General features: G+C 43.5%; 1 protein-coding gene across 1 annotated transcript in view; it reads left to right on the plus strand.

The window, feature by feature from the left end:
* Nucleotides 1-1,598: 1,598 nt before the first annotated feature.
* ATP6V1B2 (ATPase H+ transporting V1 subunit B2) overlaps nt 1,599-21,730 on the plus strand; it is a 28,182-nt gene continuing 8,050 nt past the window's right edge. Inside the window, exons 1-8 of the mRNA XM_079955093.1 lie at nt 1,599-1,757; nt 13,024-13,079; nt 14,075-14,173; nt 14,722-14,815; nt 15,280-15,357; nt 15,885-16,024; nt 18,191-18,292; nt 20,176-20,273. Coding sequence (XP_079811219.1) covers nt 1,634-1,757; nt 13,024-13,079; nt 14,075-14,173; nt 14,722-14,815; nt 15,280-15,357; nt 15,885-16,024; nt 18,191-18,292; nt 20,176-20,273 — 791 coding nt within the window. The 5' untranslated portion in view covers nt 1,599-1,633. The remainder of the gene's footprint in view (nt 1,758-13,023; nt 13,080-14,074; nt 14,174-14,721; nt 14,816-15,279; nt 15,358-15,884; nt 16,025-18,190; nt 18,293-20,175; nt 20,274-21,730) is intronic.

Consider the following 21,730-nt stretch of genomic DNA (forward strand, 5'->3'; position numbering starts at 1 on the left):
AAGAAGAAGTCCCAGCAAAAGAAGAATGGATACAAAAACTTATGGAATATGCAGAAATGGCAAAATTTACCAAAAAATAAGAAATCAAGATAACATGCTTTTTATAAAAGAATGAAAATGGTTTATTGAATATTTACAAATAAACTGTAAACAGATAAGAACATTGGCAGGATTACTGTAATAACCTGCAGTTTTATAAGAGTGCAGTGGTACCTCGGGTTGCAGACGGGATCTGTTCCGGAGGTCCGGTCAGATCCCAACATTTCTGCAACCTGGGGGCTGCTTCTGTGCATGAGCATGTGGCAAAACCCGGTCAAACACTTCTGGGTTTCCACTTTCACATCCTGAAGTTTACGTAACCAGAGGGTTACGTAACAGGAGGTACTACTGTATATGTTTAAAGTAGATTAATAAATGAGCAAATTAAGTTAATTTGTATACAGTGGTACCTCTGGTTGCGAACAAGATCTTTTCTGGAGCCCCGTTCAACAACCTGAATGGAACCCAACCCGCGTCTGTGCACGCATGGGTCATGATTCGCCGCTTCTGTGCATGCGCATGACATCATTTTGCGCATGCATGAGCGGTGAAACCCAGAAGTAACCCTTTCTGGTACTTCCGGGTCGCCGTGGGACGCAACCTGAAAAGACGTAACCCGCAGCGTTCGCAACATGAGGTATGACTGTATGCAGAAAATGTAAAAAATAAATTTAGGGAACCGCAGATAGAGGGGGAAGGAAGTCAAGTTTTGAAATCTTAATATGATTGTAAGAGTATTGAAATGTATAAAATGGAAAATCATTATATATATTAGATAGATAGATAGATAGATAGATATATAGATAGATAGATGATAGATAGGTAGATAGGTAAAGGTAAAGGTAAAGGTACCCCTGCCCATACGGGCCAGTCTTGACAGACTCTGGGGTTGTGCGCCCATCTCACTTAAGAGGCCAGGGGCCAGCGCTGTCCGGAGACACTTCCGGGTCACGTGGCCAGCGTGACATCGCTGCTCTGGCGAGCCAGAGCCGCACACGGAAACGCCGTTTACCTTCCCGCTGGTAAGCGGTCCCTATTTATCTACTTGCACCCGGAGGTGCTTTCGAACTGCTAGGTTGGCAGGCGCTGGGACCGAGCAGCGGGAGCGCACCCCGCCGCAGGGATTCGAACCGCCGACCTTTCGATTGGCAAGCCCTAGGCGCTGAGGCTTTAACCCACAGCGCCACCTGCGTCCCTAGATAGGTAGATAAACTGCAGTTAATACACAGCAGGGTGGAGCTGGCACACTGCACATGCTCAGGAGCAACTGCCAAACTCTCTGATAATATATGATATTTATATGTATATGAAATATATATCTCATTCAGGTCCAGGGTTTAGGTCCCAGGAGCTTCCCGTGGAGCTCTGGCTGAAAACAGATCCCCCCCTCCCTCCCGCCTCCGCTCAGCACCCTGGCCAGCTCCTCTCCCCCCCCCCCCCGTTGCCTCCCCTCCTGCTACTTCCGGGTCCTCCCCGCCGGCTCGCGGGAGGGGCGGGGCCGGAGAAGGAGGGAGGGAGGGAGGGAGGGAGGGCCCGGCGAGGAGCGCTTATATGAGCGCCTGCGCAGTGGCGCCGCAGCCCAGACGGCGACAAGATGGCGGCGCTGCGGGCCATTCGGGGGATGGTGAACGGAGCCGTGTCCGAGCTGAGCGGCGGAGGGGCGTCGCGGGAGCAGGCGGCCGCCGTCACCCGCGACTACCTCTCCCAGCCCCGCCTCAGTGAGTAGCGGCGCCGGGAGGCAGGGAAAGGGGACCCCCCCCCCGCCTCACCTGCCCGCTTCCCCGGACTCCCTGCGGGGGATTATCCGGGGGTGGGGGGGGGAGGAGAGAAATAATATTATTATTTAGGAAATTCGGTCCTGCAGCTTTCAGAGAACAGAACAATCGGAATCGCGGTTATTATTGCTGCCTTGTTTTTCTGTGGATTGCTCAGCAGTGTCCCGTCCTCCCTCCCTCCCTCCCTCCCCGGCCAAACCCCCCCCCAACACACCCCAGTAATACAAATGTTATTCCTCCTCCCAAATCCTAGCAATCAGGAAGAGCCGTCATGTTGTGTAGAAGGTGGTCTTTGACGGGAGCTGGGTTTATGTAGCCCCTCCTGTGCTTGACGCCGGCTAGTGGCTGCAGCAGTGATGGGAAGGGGTGACTTAACAGCATTATCATTTATATTAATACAGTATGTTCCTTTTTACCCTTTTGCACCCTCAGTGGAGAGGACAAGGCGCTGCCCCGAGGGGTAACGAGTCTAAAAATAAATGCATATAAATAATCCTTCTCTTCTCCCTCCTCCGCTGCCCTTCAGCTTTTTTTTCTCTAGCGGTTGCTCCTTATTTTTTCCTCTTTGGGGTCCAAGGTCCAAGGCCTGTGCGCCCACCTCTAATGCATTCTTGTTCTCATTCCTCCCTTCTCTTCTTCTCTCCCTTCTTCCCCACCCTATCCGAAGCATTTCCCAATTTGTGACTGTTCTGTTCTCTGTCCACAATGTGCCACATCTATTCTTCCTAGGTTTGCACTTTTCGTGGGGGGCAAGCGGTGGGCACAGCTGCTTTGCTGTCATCATGTCTCTTAAGAGTGATTTGTGCGACTTGTAAGTTGGGTGCTCTGCAATCCTACAGGCTGAGGTCCACTTACCTAGAAATAAGCCCCAATGAGCACAGTGGGATCTACTTTTAAGTAGACATGCTTAGGATTTAACTGCATGTCAGTGTAACTGCAGCATCTGCCATATTGGTTCTGCATTGGGGCACGGTAGACTAGTGGCATCAAATAAAAGCTTCCTGAGCTGGGAGACAAGAGGGATTGTATTGAAATTCATCTCCCACTGGGTTTTTTTAGGTGTGTGAATATAAGTCTCTGGACAATTGACAGCACAATCCTAGCCATGTCTACTCAGAAGTAAGTCCCATTGAGTTAATTGAGGCTTAAGTGAGTAAACTTTTGTCATTCTGGGTATGATCACTCAGGATGTTATCGTGGGTTGAGTTCAGTGGAGCTTATCCCCAGTCAATGTGTTCAGAACTGCAACCTGAATTAGGTAACCTTTATTTTTAAAATAAAAATAAAAATGGCAGGTGTCCTCCCTTCCAGCCAGTTGGTGCAGGAAGCTCTTTTTATGAAAGGGCAAAATTTCACAATGCAGTCTCATTGCTTGGCTACTTTGTTAGCTGTGCTGATTGGTGCCTCTTGGTATACAAGAGAGACCACATAAAGGACAGATGCTGGACTCTGTTTATACTGTATTCTATTCCCATGAAGTTGCTAGAAGCCCCTCTCATTTAAGATAACAAAAATCCCCAAGCAAGGCCATTGTGGATTGTCTTTAAATGGGAAATGAAAGTAGGTGGTTGTGAAACATTCTGTAGGTTGACTAATCTGCTCAGCCTAAATCTCAAGGTCATGTGGTACACTGCAGAATCATGTGTAGCAGCAGATGGAGGCAAGATGGCTTTTGCATTATGGGGTGTCTAGCTCTAACATTACAGTGGAAAATGCTTTGGGGATAAATGTTATCTTTTTGCCATGTGTGAATAGCTCACGCAAAGCCTTTGTTATGTTGATTTATTGACACCTGAATTAGTAGGGATAGAAGTGTTAAGTAGATATGCATCCCAGGAAGGCACTGCTTCCAGAAATAAGGACTAATTTAAGAGCTGCTGGTGTAGAAATTGAAATGTTAAATAGCTATGTTTTGTCACATGACAACTTTAAATTCTTGTGGCACTTTAAATCAAAATACTGCTGTTAATTATGTGAGGTTACCGGTCCTAGTATTGGGTCTGAGTACCCAAGGAGGAAGCAGAGAACATGTACATCGCACTGATAAATGTTTGTTTAAATCAGTAGATTGTAACAAATCAAAGGTCATCCGTCGTAGTAAAAAGCTATCTTGGGCCGGAGGCCACAGCACATGACTGTCCTATGCAATTGTCTTAAAAGGTAGTTAAAAGATCCTTGGAAAACTGCAGCGACTAAGGCTGCTTTCCTATATAATCTTTCTATGTAAATATTATTGATTTAAGGCATTTCTAAGCAGTGTTATATGTATGATAATGAGCTGAAAAAACTCTTTTTCATAACCCCAATAATGAAAGCTTTGATTTAATCTCTAAATTACTGTCTTGGAAACTGCGCAATTTGAAAATGATTAAAACAAACTTTCTCAAGAGGTACCCTTGGCCAGTAAAGCGAGATGAGCGCCGCAACCCCAGAGTCATCCGTGACTGGACCTAACAGTCAGGGGTCCCTTTACCCTTTACCTTGACAAGATTGAGTTAGGATATGAGAAACCCACATTCAAATCTCATCTAAAGGCCACAGAAAGTGCAGGTCTGCCTGGAGGTGCTCACTTAAGAAGAGCCATGCTGGATCAGACCAAAGGCCTGTCTAGTTCTCACAGTGGCCAACCAGATGACAATGGGAACCTCACAAGCAGGACCCCAGTGCAACCACATTCTCCCTGCTTACGGTTCCCAGCACTTCCTGATAACCTCATGTTTGTGGCCCTAAAAATAAGGATGTGTGTGACTTGCCCCTCATCTCAGCTGTGAAACTCTCTTGGGGGTTTGTCCAAACCACACTTCTCAGTCTCAGTCGTTGGAGGGAGGGTGAAATACATATGACTCCTTTATTATAGTTAGATAACTTCCTGGTAAATTTTAAGTAGTGACTTCCCTCTGTATAGAGGTGGCAGACCTAGTAAAATGGCTCACTTCAGAAGCTGATGGAATCTGAAGGATGCTTGAGACCACTCAGAAAAGCTGGCACATCTCTCAGTGCCCCAGTTGCTTTATGGGACACATAGATGACTGACATTACACACAATTGCTCCTAAGCACCTTCTTGGTTTAGCGAAGAGTTTGGGGCCATGAAGCCAGTAGGGAGACAGCTTGAATGCAAGTAGGGGCATCTGTAAATGTAGCCAAATACAGGGGATTGTGAAGAAATAACTCATTTCTGCCGTCATTGTTCTCTCATTCTGCCAGTGAGGGAAGGGCAGTAGCTCAGTTGTAAAGCATTTGATTTGCATGCAGAAATTCCCAGGTTCAAGTCCTGGCATCTCCAGGTAGGGCCAAGAGAGGCCCCAGTTTGAAACATTGGAGAACTGCAGCCTGTCAGTGTAGTTAATACTGAGCTAGGTGGGTTGAAGATCTGATACAGCTTAAGACAGCTTTCTATAACAGCAGAAGACCCATAGCTCAGTGCTATAGCATCTGCCTTGTGTGCAAACTGGAACATCTTGATGTAGGGATGGGAGAGAAGCCTGTCTGAAATCCTGGGGAGCTGCTACTATTCAGGGTCAACAATAATGGGCTGTATGGCCTAATGGTCTGACTCCGTATAGCAATTCCCTTTGTTTCTGTGCCATTGGGAAGACATCTTTCTTGTTGCTTGGAGCCTCCTTCTGACCTACCAAAAGACATAAATACTAATATCTGATAATCAACAACAGCAACAAAATTATCTGATGCCTGGTGTGATAGTTGCTACTTTATTTGAGTTTAAATTACTCATTTTCATCACAATTTGTTATCCTATTTTAGTCTGTGGACATATCCAGAGCACCATCTAGTCCTGTTTTATTGGATGGATTTAACTTGTTACGGCATGAGGATATGACAGGGTGCTTGGAGAGCTGTAGCCTAAGTCCTGGGTGTTTGATCCTTGTGTCCTTTTTGGCTCAAAGCGTTGAGCAGCAGATTGACCAGCATGGTCCAAGGAGTTAATGAATGTGAGTGTGCCCTTGACTATGGCTTTCTTGGATGTGAGTTTGTGATTGCAGTGCACCTTCAGGCAGAGACTAATTATTTGATTCATTTCAGCCTTGTTTTGGTATAAAAACTCTCTTAGTTGTCCTGATGGACGACTTATGCTGAGGGAAGGACAGAAGCAACATAGGCTGATCTGGTATAGGGCAGCTTTTTATCTGGCCACAGTGTCTACTATTATCTGCTTGGGCTGGCAGGGACATTTGAGGGTCTTGTATAGCCTTTCCCATTCTCTTTTCCCAAGACTTTCTTAACTGGGGTTACCAGGTGTTGGACCTTAAATTTTCCTGTGCTCTGCTACTGAGTTCTGGCCCTTCCCCCAAATAAAACAAGGTGGATAATTGTCCAAATGGTTGGCATGCAAAAATCTTGGTTATTCTCTCAAAAAATCAGTCTTTTATATTCAAAGCAGGACATGTAAGTTCATAGGCTGATCTGGTTACTGTAAATCAGGGGATGTGTGACGGTTGCGAAACTCATGGAAAGGGGAAATGCAACCTTGCAGCAGCAGAGATTTGCTGCATGGACTCTGCAGACTTGTACAAGGTGCAGGAGCGAACAGTCTCTGTTGTGCCAATGGTACATGTGGTCAGACTCTGGTACAGTAGCAAAAAGGGACCAGCCTTCCCCTGTACACTTTTGAATTGCTTCTGATGGAATAATTTGTCTCCATGAAGATGCTATAAACCAGTCTCTAGTTACTGAAAAACAAAAACTCCTTCATTTCGCCTCCAGCTTTCCATTCTAGCTTATTGCCATGATTGTTAGTTGCCTTTTCCCTTGTTGGGGGTCTACCTTTTCCTTGCAATACTGTATTGTTATCCTCTAGTGCAGAAATAAGACTGAGGAAGCTATCTAGGGACAGGTAAGTGAAGCTTGCTGGAAGCCCACTGATTATATTGAGGTTTCATTGTTCTCCACATCCACATGAGGGCTGGTGTCTCTGTGTTGGGAGCCCTCCCATTTGTGTCCTCCCAGCAGCTGTGTTGTTCAGCTGGATGTTTTACACCTTGGTTCAGTGCCACCAGCTTCATCAGACAGGCATCCTGAAGGCTTTAAAAAGTATTCTGCCAGAGAGAAAAGGAAATAGACAAGTAGGAGGATGTCAGCTGTGGGGCGTGGGATCTGAAGCAGGCACTGTGAAGGAAGGGGGCTAGGGGTGTAGAAAGTACTTTGCCTCTCCTTAGATGATTTCCCAGTACTAGGAAGACCTAGAAAAGTCAACAGCATGTAGACCTGCATATGGTGATGAAGGCTTTTCAGCTGATGTGGCAGAAGTCTCTTAATCTGCTAATAATGTTTTTGGTTGGGAGGGTGAGATTTGGGGGCCCATTGGTTAGGGCTGGGCCTTCTTAGGCAATCTTTCTCTTTTTCTGTCTTAGAATATAGGCTTTGAGCCAGCTGTCCAAGCTGTTTGTGTGATGGTAACTAACTTGCGGATAGTGATAAAACAAGGAAATTGGATTGTTTGGAGAAATGACAGGAAGTAAGCTCTTTGCTCAGGGAAGGGGGTTGAGTGCTGACGAGGCTGTCACGAGTTAAGAGTTCCCCAGACTCATGGCTGTGTTAGCTGAGCCGAGAAGCAAGCAGTGTTTTAATCCAACTTGAAACATTTAACTGGGGGCAGTAGAGCACAAAGCTGCAGTTCTTATCTGCTTAGCTTTGTATTTTTCTCTACATATAGCTGAGCAAAGATAAAGGTGAACAACACATTTTTATGTGATAGTAACATTTTAGTCTGAGCTGAAAAGTAACCTGAAAAGCATGCACAAAATAAGGCAAATTAAAACAAATAGATTCCAAAAAATGGTCCAGATGTTCTCTCTTGAGACACTTCTGAAATACACTCAGTTTGTAAGACTCCCAACAGATTATTTTTTAGTAATGGGACAGGTAATTGGAAAAAATTATTAGTGTATCTTTGACTAAATGGAGCACATGGCTAGAATCTTGGGGTGATTTTCTTGTTTGATCTTCTGTTGTTATAAGGCAGAGGAGCTTATCTCGAGTATCTTCAAAGTAATCTTTTTTTGAGTTACAGGAAAGTTTTTATTGTATATCAATAGACTTTGTTACCACTTACTAACAGTGTAAATATCCCATTGTTGACATAACAGCTACCATATACTCACATACTTGCAATGAACAAAACCGTACTGCTGTTTCACCACCTATGCCCTGCTAATTCATATTGTCGCCAACACAAAGAAAAGAACATTCCTTCAGACATAATTTTAATGGTAACTTTAATCAGAATCGAAGTATTGAAACATTGCTTCTAAAGTTTTAAAAGTTGAACATATATAAAACATGTTTGAAACCTTGAACAAAAAAGATAGCATATTTTATGTGTGTGTAAAAATGCTCAACACTTTTAGAAGTGAAGTGATGTTTTAATATTTCCATTTTAGTGAAGATTACCATTAAAATAAGCAGTGGAAGGGAGAGGGGTTTGGATTCCTCAACACTTTCTCTTCCTGGATGATGCTTTGTGTATCTGGTGGACTCTTGGCCACAACCAATAAATCCTGGTTTCTAAGGGGCTGCAAGATATTCCCTCGTGTTTGCTATAAGCCAACTAGCACCATAACACACCTGCCCTTCTGGGTCCTGTTGGGAAAACTCAAAACTCAAACCGGTCGAGAGTCTTGCCCCTTGCATATGTACTCAGAAGCAAGTCTCATTGAATTCAAGGAAGCTTATGCCTGAGTGGTTTGTAACCATGCAGCAGAATGCTGTGTATATTTCTGAAAGACTTATTTCCAAGTCCTACTATATTTAATGGATCTAACTCCCAGGTACATGGGATTTCAGTTCTAGACGTATTAGTTGATTATCCTGTTCTAGAAATAATCTGACTTGCTCATCCCTTCCCTGTGTGATTAATGATTACTCTGCTGCCCTGTGAGCCTGATAAAGCCTTCTGTCTCACTAAAACACTTCTATTTGCAGATCATGTGAGACTGAAGCATTTGACACACTTGGGGAGAAGTATGCTGTTTGGAAGGGCAGTGATGAAAAATAAATAAATCTTATTGTTCACTGTCAGGTCCTATCTCATCTGCACAGTCTTAAGCATTAAAAATATACTGCACTTGGGATGGTTAATACTTTTAGCAAAACCCCTCAGAAAAAAATACATTTATGAAAATTACAACAAAACTAAAAATTACAGCGCAGTTACAACAGACTAAAAACAGCAGTGATAAAATGCAGTTAAAAAGGCAGCATATAAAATGGCTATCAGAAGAGATGGGTATTAGCAGCATACCAAGAAGTGAGCAGCAGTGTGTCCAGGTGAACGTCCTTAGCCAAAATATCAGTGTTCCAAAATATTAGTGCTATGACAGAGAAGGTTGTGTGTGTGTGTGTGTGTGAGAGAGAGAGAGAGAGAGAGAGAGAGAGATATTGCACATCTTAGTTAACAGAACACACACACACACACACACAGAGTGTGTGTTTTAGCAACAGAGTACTGTGAGATTTTCGGGGTGAGGCTTCCCCACTTCAGATTAGGCTTCAGAGAGATCCTATATCACTTCTGTTAAGCCCCCAGACATTCCAAAGCACCCTGATTTGGCTTGGTTTTGTACAAAGCCTTTGTACACCCATAGCACACACAACCTCCAAGTGAATAATAAAATTAAAGATTGAGAAGGCACTCCAATCTTAACTCCTGACAACTGCAAAAATATATTTCCTTGCAATATGTCTCTTGCTCCCCCCCCCTTCTAAATTAGGGAGCTGAGGTGAGGAAAACATTGGGTGATGGAATCAGGACTGGGTTTTTGTGTGGCAGGACTGTAAGTAAAGTTCTGATACTGAAAACAAATAGGTCATGCATGTATGCGGGAGGCACCTTATTCCTTAATTCTCTATTTACCACCGTCTTCGCCGCCGCCCCAGTTTTGCACCTAGCTCCAATTGGTGTTCATTCTTCTAGTAAAAAAACAAAATGGATCTCAAAAACTCCTAAGTCTTTTATGCACATATAAACCAGGGGTGGGCAAAAACAGAGTGCAGGACTTAGAATTGGCTTTGGTTGCCATAACATCTGCTTCTGCAACTCCTTGTCATCTTCCCCTCTGTTCTTATGTCTCTAGCCTTTATTACAGAGCTGCTCTGTCCCCAACTCCAGCTTCTGCTAGCAAAAGTCCACCCATCTCACTGGTAGAGTGTAAGCTTGGCACACAGGAGCTCCATGTTTAGTCCCTCACACATCTAATTAAAGGGTTTAGGCTAGCAGGGGTGGGAAATACCCCTTGGAGAACTTCTCCAACTTGCATCGTCAGTAAGATGGTGCTGGCGTATGCGGACAAATGGCCTGAAGCAGTTTCATGTACAGTGGTACCTTGGGATGCGAACGGGATCCGTTCCGGAGTCCTGTTCGCATCCCGAAGCGAACATCACCCGTGTCTGTGCGTGCGCGGGTCACGTTTCAGTGCTTCTGCGCATGACGAAGCCCTGAAGTAACGTGCTCCGTTACTTCCGGGTCGCCGCGGAGCACAACCCGAATTTGGCTAACCTGAAGCATTATTCATCCCAAGGTATGACTGTACTCCCATGTATGACTGTGTTAGCTAGGCTTTAAACCCTCTTCTCCCAATGGCTTGGAAAGACAGGGAAGAGAGTGCAGCATCCACCTGTCTGGTTGGGGGAAATGGCGCTAGAGTTGACTAAACAACAAGTGGACTAAAAAAAGTGGACAAGAAGCTCTCTTTTGCCAGAAGTATGGGGCCAGGTCAAGGATAGAGTGAGTTTGCTTGCAAATCTTGTTTCTGTTGCCGCCTGCCCCCTCTTTCAATTTCAACTAATATTGGTTGAAATGCAACTTCGTTACACATTTTCCTAATTAAGAGTAGAATGTGTTGAGTTGAACACAACAAGCAGGTTGTTGCCAGTGTTCGGAACCATAATAGTTAACTAACTGGAGAGGCAGGAGTTCTTGAAATGTGTGTCTTTTGATCCAGCACTCTGCAGAGCTGCTTAACCCTGCAGTAAGACTCTTACACAGCTCCATGCTGTTTTCATTCCAAGCACTTGAGATGGTGCAGATACCTCAAGGCAGCGTAGATAGGATTGTGTTTCCTAGCCATTGGCTGAAGGAAATTTAAGCTTGTAGAGTTCAACTAATGGATGACTCCGAGGGCACTTGGCATTGCTGTCTTAACATTCTGTGTGCCAGAGATCCTGCCCCCAAGATTATTATGGATCTCGGCTCTTGTGTCAGTATGAGATGTCTTCTTTGGCATCACAGCACAGTGTAAAACAAACGAGGCCTGCTGTAAGCTTCTCTGCAAGCATTGTGCTGTTCACTTAAAAGGCCTTTTCCCCAAAGGAAAAGGAAGATATTTGTGCAGGTTTCAGCAGAATAGCATAACATTCATAGCTTTGTACCTTAAATTGTCCTGATGCCCACTTGCTTAGCTGAAGGTTTGGTGCCTTCCTACACTGTGGGCTACTGCAGTGTGTTTCAGGATCTTACCCACTGCATAGCTCTCCCCAAACTGAACACTAAACAGGGTGTGTAATGAAAAGGATAATGAATAAGGTCTCATTATAACCAGAGCTGGATAAATTGTGTGTGTCTGGAAATGTGATTCAGGCATCTGGGACTTGAAATTATTCTCTAGTCTTGCCAACAACCCCATCTCCTGAATTTAAAAAGAATTAGTTACCAGCTTCAGCAGTTGGCTAGCTAGTAATGGATACAGTACTTAGTTTATGAACAGCTTAGTTTATGAACAACTTGGATTAAGAACGCTGCAAACCTGGAAGTAGGTGTTTTGGTTTGTGAACTTTGCCTTGGAAGCAGAACATGTTCCGCTTCCTGTTGAGTATGTTCCATTATGGTCCTCTGGCTGGGTTGGGATGGCATGGGGATGAGGGACCAACTCCCTTCTCTTGTGGGGGCCCAGTTAGTGCCATTGCCTTCCGTTAAGAGTTTGGGTGTAATCCTTGACGCCTCCCTTTCCATGGAGGCGCAGGTTACAGCAACAGCAAAGACGACATTTTTCCACCTTCGCCGCATCAAGCAGTTGGTCCCTTACCTTTCCCGCCCCGACCTGGCCACAGTGATCCATGCGATGGTCCCCTCCAGGCTTGACTACTGTAATTTGCTCTACGCGGGGCTGCCCTTGAAGCTGACCCAGAAACTCCAGCGGGTGCAGAATGCTGCAGCGAGGCTCCTCACGGGGTCTCTGCCATGGGAGCATATTCACCCAGTGCTTTTACAGCTGCACTGGCTCCCAGTGGAGTACAGGGTCAGATTTAAGGTGCTGGCTTTTACCTTTAAAGCCCTTAACAGCCTAGGACCCTCGTACCTATGGGACTGCCTCTCCCGGTATGCCCCACGGAGAGCCTCAAGGTCCATAAATAGCAACACCCTAGTGGTCCCGGGCCCTAAGGAAGTTAGATTAGCTTCAACCAGAGCCAGGACCTTTTCAACACTGGCTCCGGCCTGGTGGAATGCTCTGCCTCATGAGACCAGGGCCCTGCAGGATCTGATTTCTTTCTGCAGGGCCTGTAAGACAGAGTTGTTCCACCTCTCCTTTGGCTTGGAGCCAATTTGATTCCCTCCCCCTCTTTCTTTTTTCTTTTTCCTTTCTCCTCCTGTGATGAGGCTGCATTTTAATATTTTAATGCTTCAATATTTTAATGTTGCATTTTAATCTTGTTTTTAAGTTGTATTCATTCAACTTGTTTTTATTATTGCTTGTTAGCCGCCCTGAGACCGGCCTTGGCTGGGGAGGGTGGGGTATAAATAAAAATTATTATTATTTGTAAATTGAGTCCCCTGCTGCTATGGGAAAGCACGCCTTGGTTTAAGAATGCTTTGGTTTAAGAACGGACTTCTGGAACGAATTAAGTTTGTAAACCAAGGTACCACTGTAATGGGTGAATGGTGTAGCAGCACATGGAAGTGGTAAAAATGAGGAGGCCCTTTGGCCTTCTTAGCCATGTTGCAACACTTAGTACTCCTAGACAAGTGACATTCCTTTAAACACAACCCATTCCCCAGGTGGTTGCACTTTGCCTCCCAAAGGCAGCCTCTCAAGCATAGCCTAAAGGATCACACTAGCATGTTGAGCAGAGAATGTCTTGATATTCTTGCTGCCTTTATAATTGCAAAACCATGCACAATGACTTCTGTCGGAATGTGTCGAATCAGAAATTTACTAAGTTGTCTTAAAAAATACCTCTCTCTGGTTGTTTTTCAGCATATAAGACAGTATCTGGAGTCAATGGACCACTAGTAATCTTGGATCAAGTGAAGGTAACATTGTCTTTTTGTGGGTGTTTCCGTAAAAAGGCCTTGTTGTGACTGGCATTCTGCAAATTCTCCTGGCAACCTAAAATAGGAATGATCCTTCTTTCAAGGTTTGCATGAGGGCAGTTGAGTCTTCCCGCTGCAGAGAGTATTTTCGTAGTAAAGTATCGAGGCAACAAATGGTTTCTCTCAACGATGCTCGTTGAATTTCCCATTTTGATAATACCATTGCAGTGAGTGGTTGTGGCTTAAGCAAACTCAAAATGTTACGTGGATTTTTAAAAATTACTTTGGAATCAAAATATTGCAACATTCTTGCATCCAAGCAAAACCCTTGAAATTATCAACAATAATTTTGGGTTGTGTCCTGTTTCATTGCATGATAGGAATTAATGGCTAAAATCCATGTTTAAAAGTCTTTGTTAAAGTAAAATTTGCCCCACTTGGCTCTTCCCAGCCAGTTATCCAACTGGTGCAGAGACCCTGTGGGAGCACAGCAGGAGCTATCAGCGCTGCTATGTCAGCTTCTACACCTGTCCTCCTATTCAGTCTACATGTGCTGTGGAAGATCACAGGGCTTGCCATAGAGGAAGGTTTCCTCTGAAACATGTGCACACACGTACACCTTGAGCAGCATTATATGGATCCTCTGTTCTCACTTGAGTTGTGGAGGCATATAAAAACCTATACCCTTTTCAGGGTAAAATTAAGTAAGTGTGCCCTGTATGTCATGGAAGAGAAAGAAGGTTAGACAGTACTGCTTGTTAGGCTTCGAATAATGCTGTTACAACTGGGGTGGCGCAAACAAGCCCCCTCTATGACTGACAAATCAGTGTCTGATTAAGTTGTGAAAAGCAACATTAACATACACCTGTCTATAATTTCTGAATTTGGCCAGGAGGCTGGCATCTGTGCTTTCTCACTGTTCTTGATTTGAGTCTTTAATGTAGATCAGTTCTTTTCCTGATGGAAGCCTCCTGACCTCCTAACTTGTCACTTAGTTCCCTAGGTATGCAGAGATTGTGCACTTGACACTACCGGACGGAACAAAGAGAAGTGGGCAGGTGCTGGAAGTCAGTGGATCCAAAGCAGTAGTTCAGGTAAATGGTGGGGTGACCTGCTTGATGGAATTGATGTTATTTCCTGTGTATCTATTCTTGGAGAGAATGGCTGGTCTTGGAAGGGTTGCCCTGTGTCTGCAAGTTGCACATAATATTTTATTTGGAAGCCAGTGGCCAGAAGGCTTTTTAATTCCCAGGTAAGTTACTGCAAAAAATCCCATTTGTTTTATGTGTTGCTTTAGTATTCGTGTTTTTAAAATGCTTTTCAAACTCTAGCGCCAGATGATCATACTTTTGCTTTTGCACTTTCTTTGTATTAAAAATAAATAAATGGCTGTTTCTCACCTCTTTTTAAGACTTTAAGAATTAATAGAACTTGGTTGCTTAAGGAACAAAGAAGCAAGTTATGAGACAACCGATTGTAACTTCATTTGTTTAATGATACAGTGTGTTGTCTGCGCATTGTTTCATCAAAAAGTCTATTTTACCTACCTACTCATTCACTTGCAGAGCTTGTCCATGCAAATTGAAGCAGTGAGATTAAGCCCAAAATATGAAATACTGAAATATTTGCCTCTCTTTTTTAGGTTTTTGAAGGAACTTCAGGTATTGATGCTAAGAGAACCTCATGTGAATTTACTGGGGATATCCTTCGAACCCCAGTATCTGAAGATATGCTTGGTAAGTACAAGATCCTTTTCCTTGGATTGATCACTAGTCCTTGGCCAGCTTCCAAGTACAGTGGTGCCTCGCAAGACGAAATTAATCCGTTCCGTGAGGCTCTTCGTATAGCGGTTTTTTCGTCTTGCGAAGCAAGCCCATTGACGGCTTAGCGGATTAGCGCTATTAGCGGTTTAGCGGCTTTTAGCGGATCAGCTGATAAGCGGCTTAGGGCTTAGGAAAAGGGGGGGAAAAGGGGAAAAAACCTGCAGGAACTCGCAAGACATTTCGTCTTGCGAAGCAAGCCCATAGGGAAATTCGTTTTGCGAAGCGCCTCCAAAACAGAAAACCCTTTCGTCTAGCGGGTTTTCCGTCTTGCGAGGCGTTCGTCTTGCGGGGCACCACTGTACACTGATAGCTGTACTGTTAATATAGTTGGCTTCCTGGTAACATGGACAAATGTTCTCTTGTTCTTTACTCTGCAGGGCGAGTGTTTAACGGATCAGGAAAGCCCATAGACAGAGGCCCTATGGTCTTGGCTGAAGATTACCTTGATATCATGGGTATGTTTACCATAACATTGCTAACATAAGGTTTGCCCTTTAATTTCTCAGAGAGATGTACTTTCAGCTTAGTGTTTGAAAGGTGCTAGTCAGCATAAATACAAAACAGTTTAGTGATTACCCATTGTACAGACAGGAGTTTAAGTAACTGCTTGCTTCTCAGATGATGGTTTTGTTTGCAGGAAACCAGAATGAGTTTCCCAAAGCTCTCCTTGTTTAGGATCAGCATTGGCAGTAGATGGCTCCAGACACAGACTCATTCATAGCACATAAATAGTATGTTGCCCTCAGGTCATGCTGAACCCTTAATATTACACACCATGTTAGATTAAATGTCAGAAATAGCAAAGTTGTTTAAAGAAAACCTTATTGTAAATAGAACATTGAGAAAGTTTCCTTCCAGTGTGCAAGTCTCAGAACTTAGGAGTGGAACACTGGATTTAATATTCGTTAACTGAAGCTTGAATCTAACTTCTTGGAAAATGCAGGTTGAAAATGATGTTTTCCCCCCTGTCAAAATGAAATAGGTCAACCAATCAATCCTCAGTGTCGGATCTACCCAGAAGAGATGATTCAGACTGGCATTTCTGCTATAGATGGCATGAACAGCATTGCCAGAGGACAGAAAATTCCTATTTTCTCTGCTGCTGGGTTGCCCCACAATGAGGTAGGTGTTTTACCAGGACTTAATGCTCAGTTTTGTTGTTGTTGTTGTTGTTGTTGTTGTTGTTGTTGTTACTGAATTTATATACTGTACCGCCCTATACCTGCAGGTCTCATATACCCGCAGGTCTCATATACCTGCAGGGCGGTTCATAGAATAAAATCAGAAAATAAAACCACAAAATACAGAATCAAAATGAAAACAACAACCCAATGACACCCCCCTCCAAAAAAAAACCCACCACACATTCTAAAATGGCATAGTGGTCTACTGCAGCTTTTGTTTTTTTTTATAAGGCTTAGAGTTTTTTATATTATAGGTGGCACAGAAATGGACAGGAAGAGGGTGATCAGGAAGAGTGGGGATATTGAAACCAGTCCCTTGTCATGGCCAGATCACTTCCTGCTGATATTAAGCTTTCAGCACTTTTTCTCCTCTGCAGAGGCGGGGGACCTATTAAGATAGTCTGCCCTTGGAGGCTGATCATAGAATCATAGAATCATAGAGTTGGAAGAGACCACAAGGGCCATCGAGTCCAACCCCCTGCCAAGCAGGAAACACCATCAGAGCACTCCTGACATATGGTTGTCAAGCCTCTGCTTAAAGACCTCCAAAGAAGGAGACTCCACCACACTCCTTGGCAGCAAATTCCACTGTTGAACAGCTCTTACTGTCAGGAAGTTCTTCCTAATGTTTGGGTGGAATCTTCTTTCTTGTAGTTTGGATCCATTGCTCCGTGTCCGCTTCTCTGGAGCAGCAGAAAACAACCTTTCTCCCTCCTCTATGTGACATCCTTTTATATATTTGAACATGGTTATCATATCACCCCTTAACCTCCTCTTCTCCAGGCTAAACATCCCCAGCTCCCTTAGCCGTTCCTCATAAGCCTCATAAGCTGATGTAGCCAAAGGATTTCCAGATAGCTGATATGATTGGCGCTCCTGTCAAAGCCCTGGCTGGCCTCTGGAACACCCAGATTCACACAGTGCAAAGAGTGCTAATAGTCTGCAGAGGGTGGGGTATTCCGGATATACCCTGTGCTGCAGAATAATCTTAATGTGTGTGCTCTGTGTAATATTGGAATTGGACTAATACTTTGGAGGAAACAAATACCTTCTGGTGCCACTTAATGATGTACTCAGATGCTATACCACAATCCTTGCTCCTTCTCCCTGGTTTTCATGCTCCTGGTAGTTTTTATTGACCTTGGGATGAAACATTGGCAGATGTGGCCTACTGTGCATGCATGAATGGGCCATGCCTCTTAGATTCTAAGTCTGAGGCTCTTCAGGTCTTATTGGCTAAATAAGGGGATATAAACGCTTCTGAAATATAAATTACCTTGTTCACTGGGGGAGATCCCTCTCTGAAACCCTAGAAATTTGCTACTAGTAAGTGCAGACTGTACTAAGATAGATGGACCAAATGGACTATATTCAGTGCAGCTTCCTTATATACCTTGGGCATGCCTGAAACAGAAAAATATATTTACGTTATTTACAGGCTGCCCTATAATGCTTGGCAGCTTACAGAATGAAAAAAAAATGAAATGGAAAAAAAATACACCTGTACAACAAAAATACAGTAAAACAAAACTTAGGTATTAAAACACCGAATAAGCTTTTTTAAAAAAATGGGTTGGATTTAGTAATGTTTTGATAGTTTTTTTTTAACCCCCCCCCCAATGATATTTGCATCTCTTATGAACACATTTTCCTGCTTGGCAGGCGTCTTAACATACTACCCTATGTATTTGAGTACATCCTGTACACTAACCATTGTGTTTAGCAGTCTGTCAAAAACGAGTAAGCATGCTTTGGTGGTATCCAATCAAGCGCTAAGGAACCTGTTCTGTTAGCACAAGGATTTGTGCACGTGCAGTGGTCACTCTCTGTGCACCCCTAAATCTATTTAGGGGGTTCCAGCCCCTCCAGAGAAGATGGGGGTGCAAGGCGCATGTGCCGCAAGGGGAGGAAGTTCCCTTGGGCATGTGTAAATCCTTGTGCTAATGCAACAAGTGCTTTGGATACTGCCCTGTGTTTTGTTCTTATAGTTCATATATGATAAAGCAGACTCTCAAGTCCCCTTCTCTTGTCCCTTGGAAATCTTCCTAGAAATTAAAGCCTTGTACATTGAAAACATGGGTGACTCTGGAATATCCTTTTTCAGATAGCAGCTCAGATCTGTCGCCAGGCAGGCTTGGTGAAGAAATCCAAAGATGTGATGGACTACAGTGAAGATAATTTTGCCATTGTATTTGCTGCTATGGGAGTAAGTAGCTAAATGCATACAAACTGAGTATTCCAGTTCATTATCTGTCACCATCTTTGCCGCCCAAGTTGGAGGTACTTTTATGTAAATAATTCTGCATGAGCTGTTAATGTGCTATGGAATTGGCATCTATGAAACAAAGTACACCGTATCTGTTCATCTCAAAAACCTCTAATTTTGGTCCCCAGACTAGCTGCAACAGGATTCCTTGTCCACATGTATAGAAGAACTTAGCCAGGGTACACTTTAAGAGTTGAGACCTTAGTTTCGATGGGAAAGCTGGCATCCCATTGAGGAATGATCTCTTAAAGGGATTGCCATACTATTTCCTTTGCAAAGTAGTGTTTTCACTTCTATGCTTTGGTCATGCACCAAAGAATTGTTCTCAGGGATTTGCAGCAGATGCTTTATATTATAACAACCTGAGGACTTGTGCTTCCCCTTTAAAACTTCCAGTTTTAAATGTGAGCTGCAGCTCCTCCAGTTCTCGTTTTCCTTGGCTCTTTTGTCTGCTCCCTCTTTCACCACTATTGAGCAGGGAAGGTGAGCAAAAGGGCAAGGGAAGGAAAAAATGGGGTAGGGTGAAGTACAAAATGTAGCATTGGCTCCCTTAGTTGGACTCCAGCACCTTTTAGCCCCAGTTAGCATGGCCAGTGGTCATAGGATGGTGAGAGTAGTAGTAGTAGTAATAATAATAATAATAAGTTTTATTTATACCCCGCCCTCCCCAGCCAAGACTGGGCTCAGGGCGGCTAACACCAGGTATAAAAACAATTGATTAAAATACAACTTAAAAACAAGATTAAAATACAACATTAAAATGCAGCATCATTTCAGTAGAAACTCAAATCAAAAACTTTTGGGGGATGAAAACGTCAAATCTTCACCAAGGCCAACTATCCAGGCTGGTCCTACATGGGCCAGAAAAAAGCCAGGGAAGTCCCCAAATAGGAATTCCATCACAGAAGGAGAAAGGAAAGGGGGGGAGGGGATGAGTCCAGCAACATCGACAGGACTATCTCTGCTTTTAATAATCACAACTGTTGGTGTTAAATCGGCTGTGTTAACTTTGTATTATCTATCAAAGCTTGAAAGAGGAGCCACCCTCCACTGCTTGACAACACATTGGCTTTATATCGCTTTGAGAGATTGAAGAGGCAAATATGAGAATATGCAGCATGTGCATCTTTAGTTACAGATAGGTAGCCGTGTTGGTCTGCCATAGTCAAAACAAAAAAATTCCTTCCAGTAGCACCTTAAAGACCAACTAAGTCAGTTCTTGGTATGAGCTTTCGTGTGCATGCACACTTCTTCAGATACACTGAAACAGAAGTTTCTAGACCCTTCTATATAGTGAGAAGGTGGGGAGGGGTATTACTCAGAAGGGTGGTGGGAATGGGTGATTGGCAGATAGCTGTGATGAGCCTGTTGACGACTCTTAACGACTGCAGTAGGTCTTACAGGAAAAAGCAAGGGGTGAAAAATGGCTTATGACAAAGCCATTTTTCACCTTTTCACCCCTTGCTTTTTCCTGTAAGACCTATTGCAGTCGTTAAGAGTCGTCAACAGGCTCATCACAGCTATCTGCCAATCACCCATTCCCACCACCCTTCTGAGTAATACCCCTTCCCACCTTCTCACTATATAGAAGGGTCTGGAAACTTCTGTTTCAGTGTATCTGAAGAAGTGTGCATGCACACGAAAGCTCATACCAAGAACTGACTTAGTTGGTCTTTATGTGCATCTTTAGTTAAGGATAAGCAACAGTCAGAACTGGAGAAACCCATCCGTTTTTATGCTGTCCACATTTTGGAAACTTTCATAAATTGGGTCTAAATAATACTTGGCTTTGCAACTGACCTAGTGTTGATGCTTTGCTGTAGGTGAACATGGAAACAGCTCGATTCTTCAAATCTGACTTTGAAGAAAATGGCTCCATGGATAATGTGTGTCTGTTCCTGAACTTGGCCAATGATCCAACGTAAGTCAAAAAAATGTGACTTTATATGCAGCTGGAGGAAATGTAGGGAACTGAGAATTGGAGAAACTTGTCTCCTTCTTCGAAAGACTATATTGAAATGCAGTCATTGTGCAAAGTTGGATAGAAATTTGGCAAAATGGTAAACATTTAGGAAAACAAATTTCTCTGTCACAATGAGCTTCGCTTCTCAAAAAACATCCAAGTCTCTCATATACATCTAGGACAGAATGGAAGATGGCTGTAACATGGCACTCAAAACGCCTAATCCATTTATATTTTCCTTTTTAAAACTTTTATTTATGCAATTTTAACAGCTTTTATACAGTATCCACCGCTTATCTCTTTTCCTAAGACTTCCCAGTCCATCTCTCTATGGCATTCTAGAGGAATCTTGATCTGCTGCATATCCTGATAATTTCATCCATTATCATTTCAAGTCTTCCTCTTTTGATGTTACCTGCTGCTCATACGTTAACTCCTACTTGTAGGTTAAATTGTATATTATACGTTCTAAGAAAATTTCCGAAACACCTCCACTCTTATTCCTTTAGTTTCACGGTCATGGTTACTAATTCTGTGTATTCTATCAATTTCTTCTGCCAAATTTCCTTTGTGGGTATCTCTTCTTCTTTCCTCTCCCCCCCCCCCCCAATATATACTATTCTAGCTGCAGTGGTTGCATACAGAAAAATATTGAGTGCCTTTTTTGGAATGTTGTCACCTGTTCCATCTATATTTTCAATTGAAATTGAGTCCTGGGAAGAGACCTGTAACAGGGAGCTGACAGTCGACAACCAAATCTGCTACTCCTACATATTAAAAAAATGTGGAAAACAGGTTGCATTCTTCTTTGCTACCTTTTCCTGCCCACCTGGTGTGCGTATCCTAAGAATGGGGGAAGATTCAGGTTTGCTTCACATTTCAGAGCGAATCTAGCTATTTCAACCCCAGAGTCCCGTGTGTGGATCAGAACATAGATTTGTGGATTAAGCCACATAATCAACTAATCTTTCTCTATAGGGGTGTGAACTGTACTTGCAAAGTGATCTGAGGGCTGTTTTTTATTTCACTAACATGCTACTTGGGACAGCTAACATTTCCTTCATGGCCACACAGTAAAAAAAACAACAACCCACTATTTTGAAATACTCCCACAAAGCAGCTGTACATCATAATGAGTCATCCCTCAAGAAGAAGATGGCTGCCTCCATAAGTGCCTCTGGAAAAGATGCAAAGTTGCTTCCTGGAAGCATTTCGAAACTGCTTTTTTTAACCTTATGGCCAGCAGGAGGCATCAGCTGCTTTAGGAAACTTTAAAAAGTTAAAGCAAGAAAAAGGCAGCCTTTGGACCACCTCGTAAGTACTTTATTTAAACAGATGGATTTTAAGACAAGAAAAAAACCCATAAATAGAATGATGAGATGGAGCTGGGTTTGTGCAGGTATGAAATGAGTATG

Source organism: Podarcis cretensis, assembly GCF_951804945.1.
Source record: "Podarcis cretensis genome assembly, chromosome: 15".
Taxonomy (NCBI): Eukaryota; Metazoa; Chordata; class Lepidosauria; order Squamata; family Lacertidae; genus Podarcis; species Podarcis cretensis.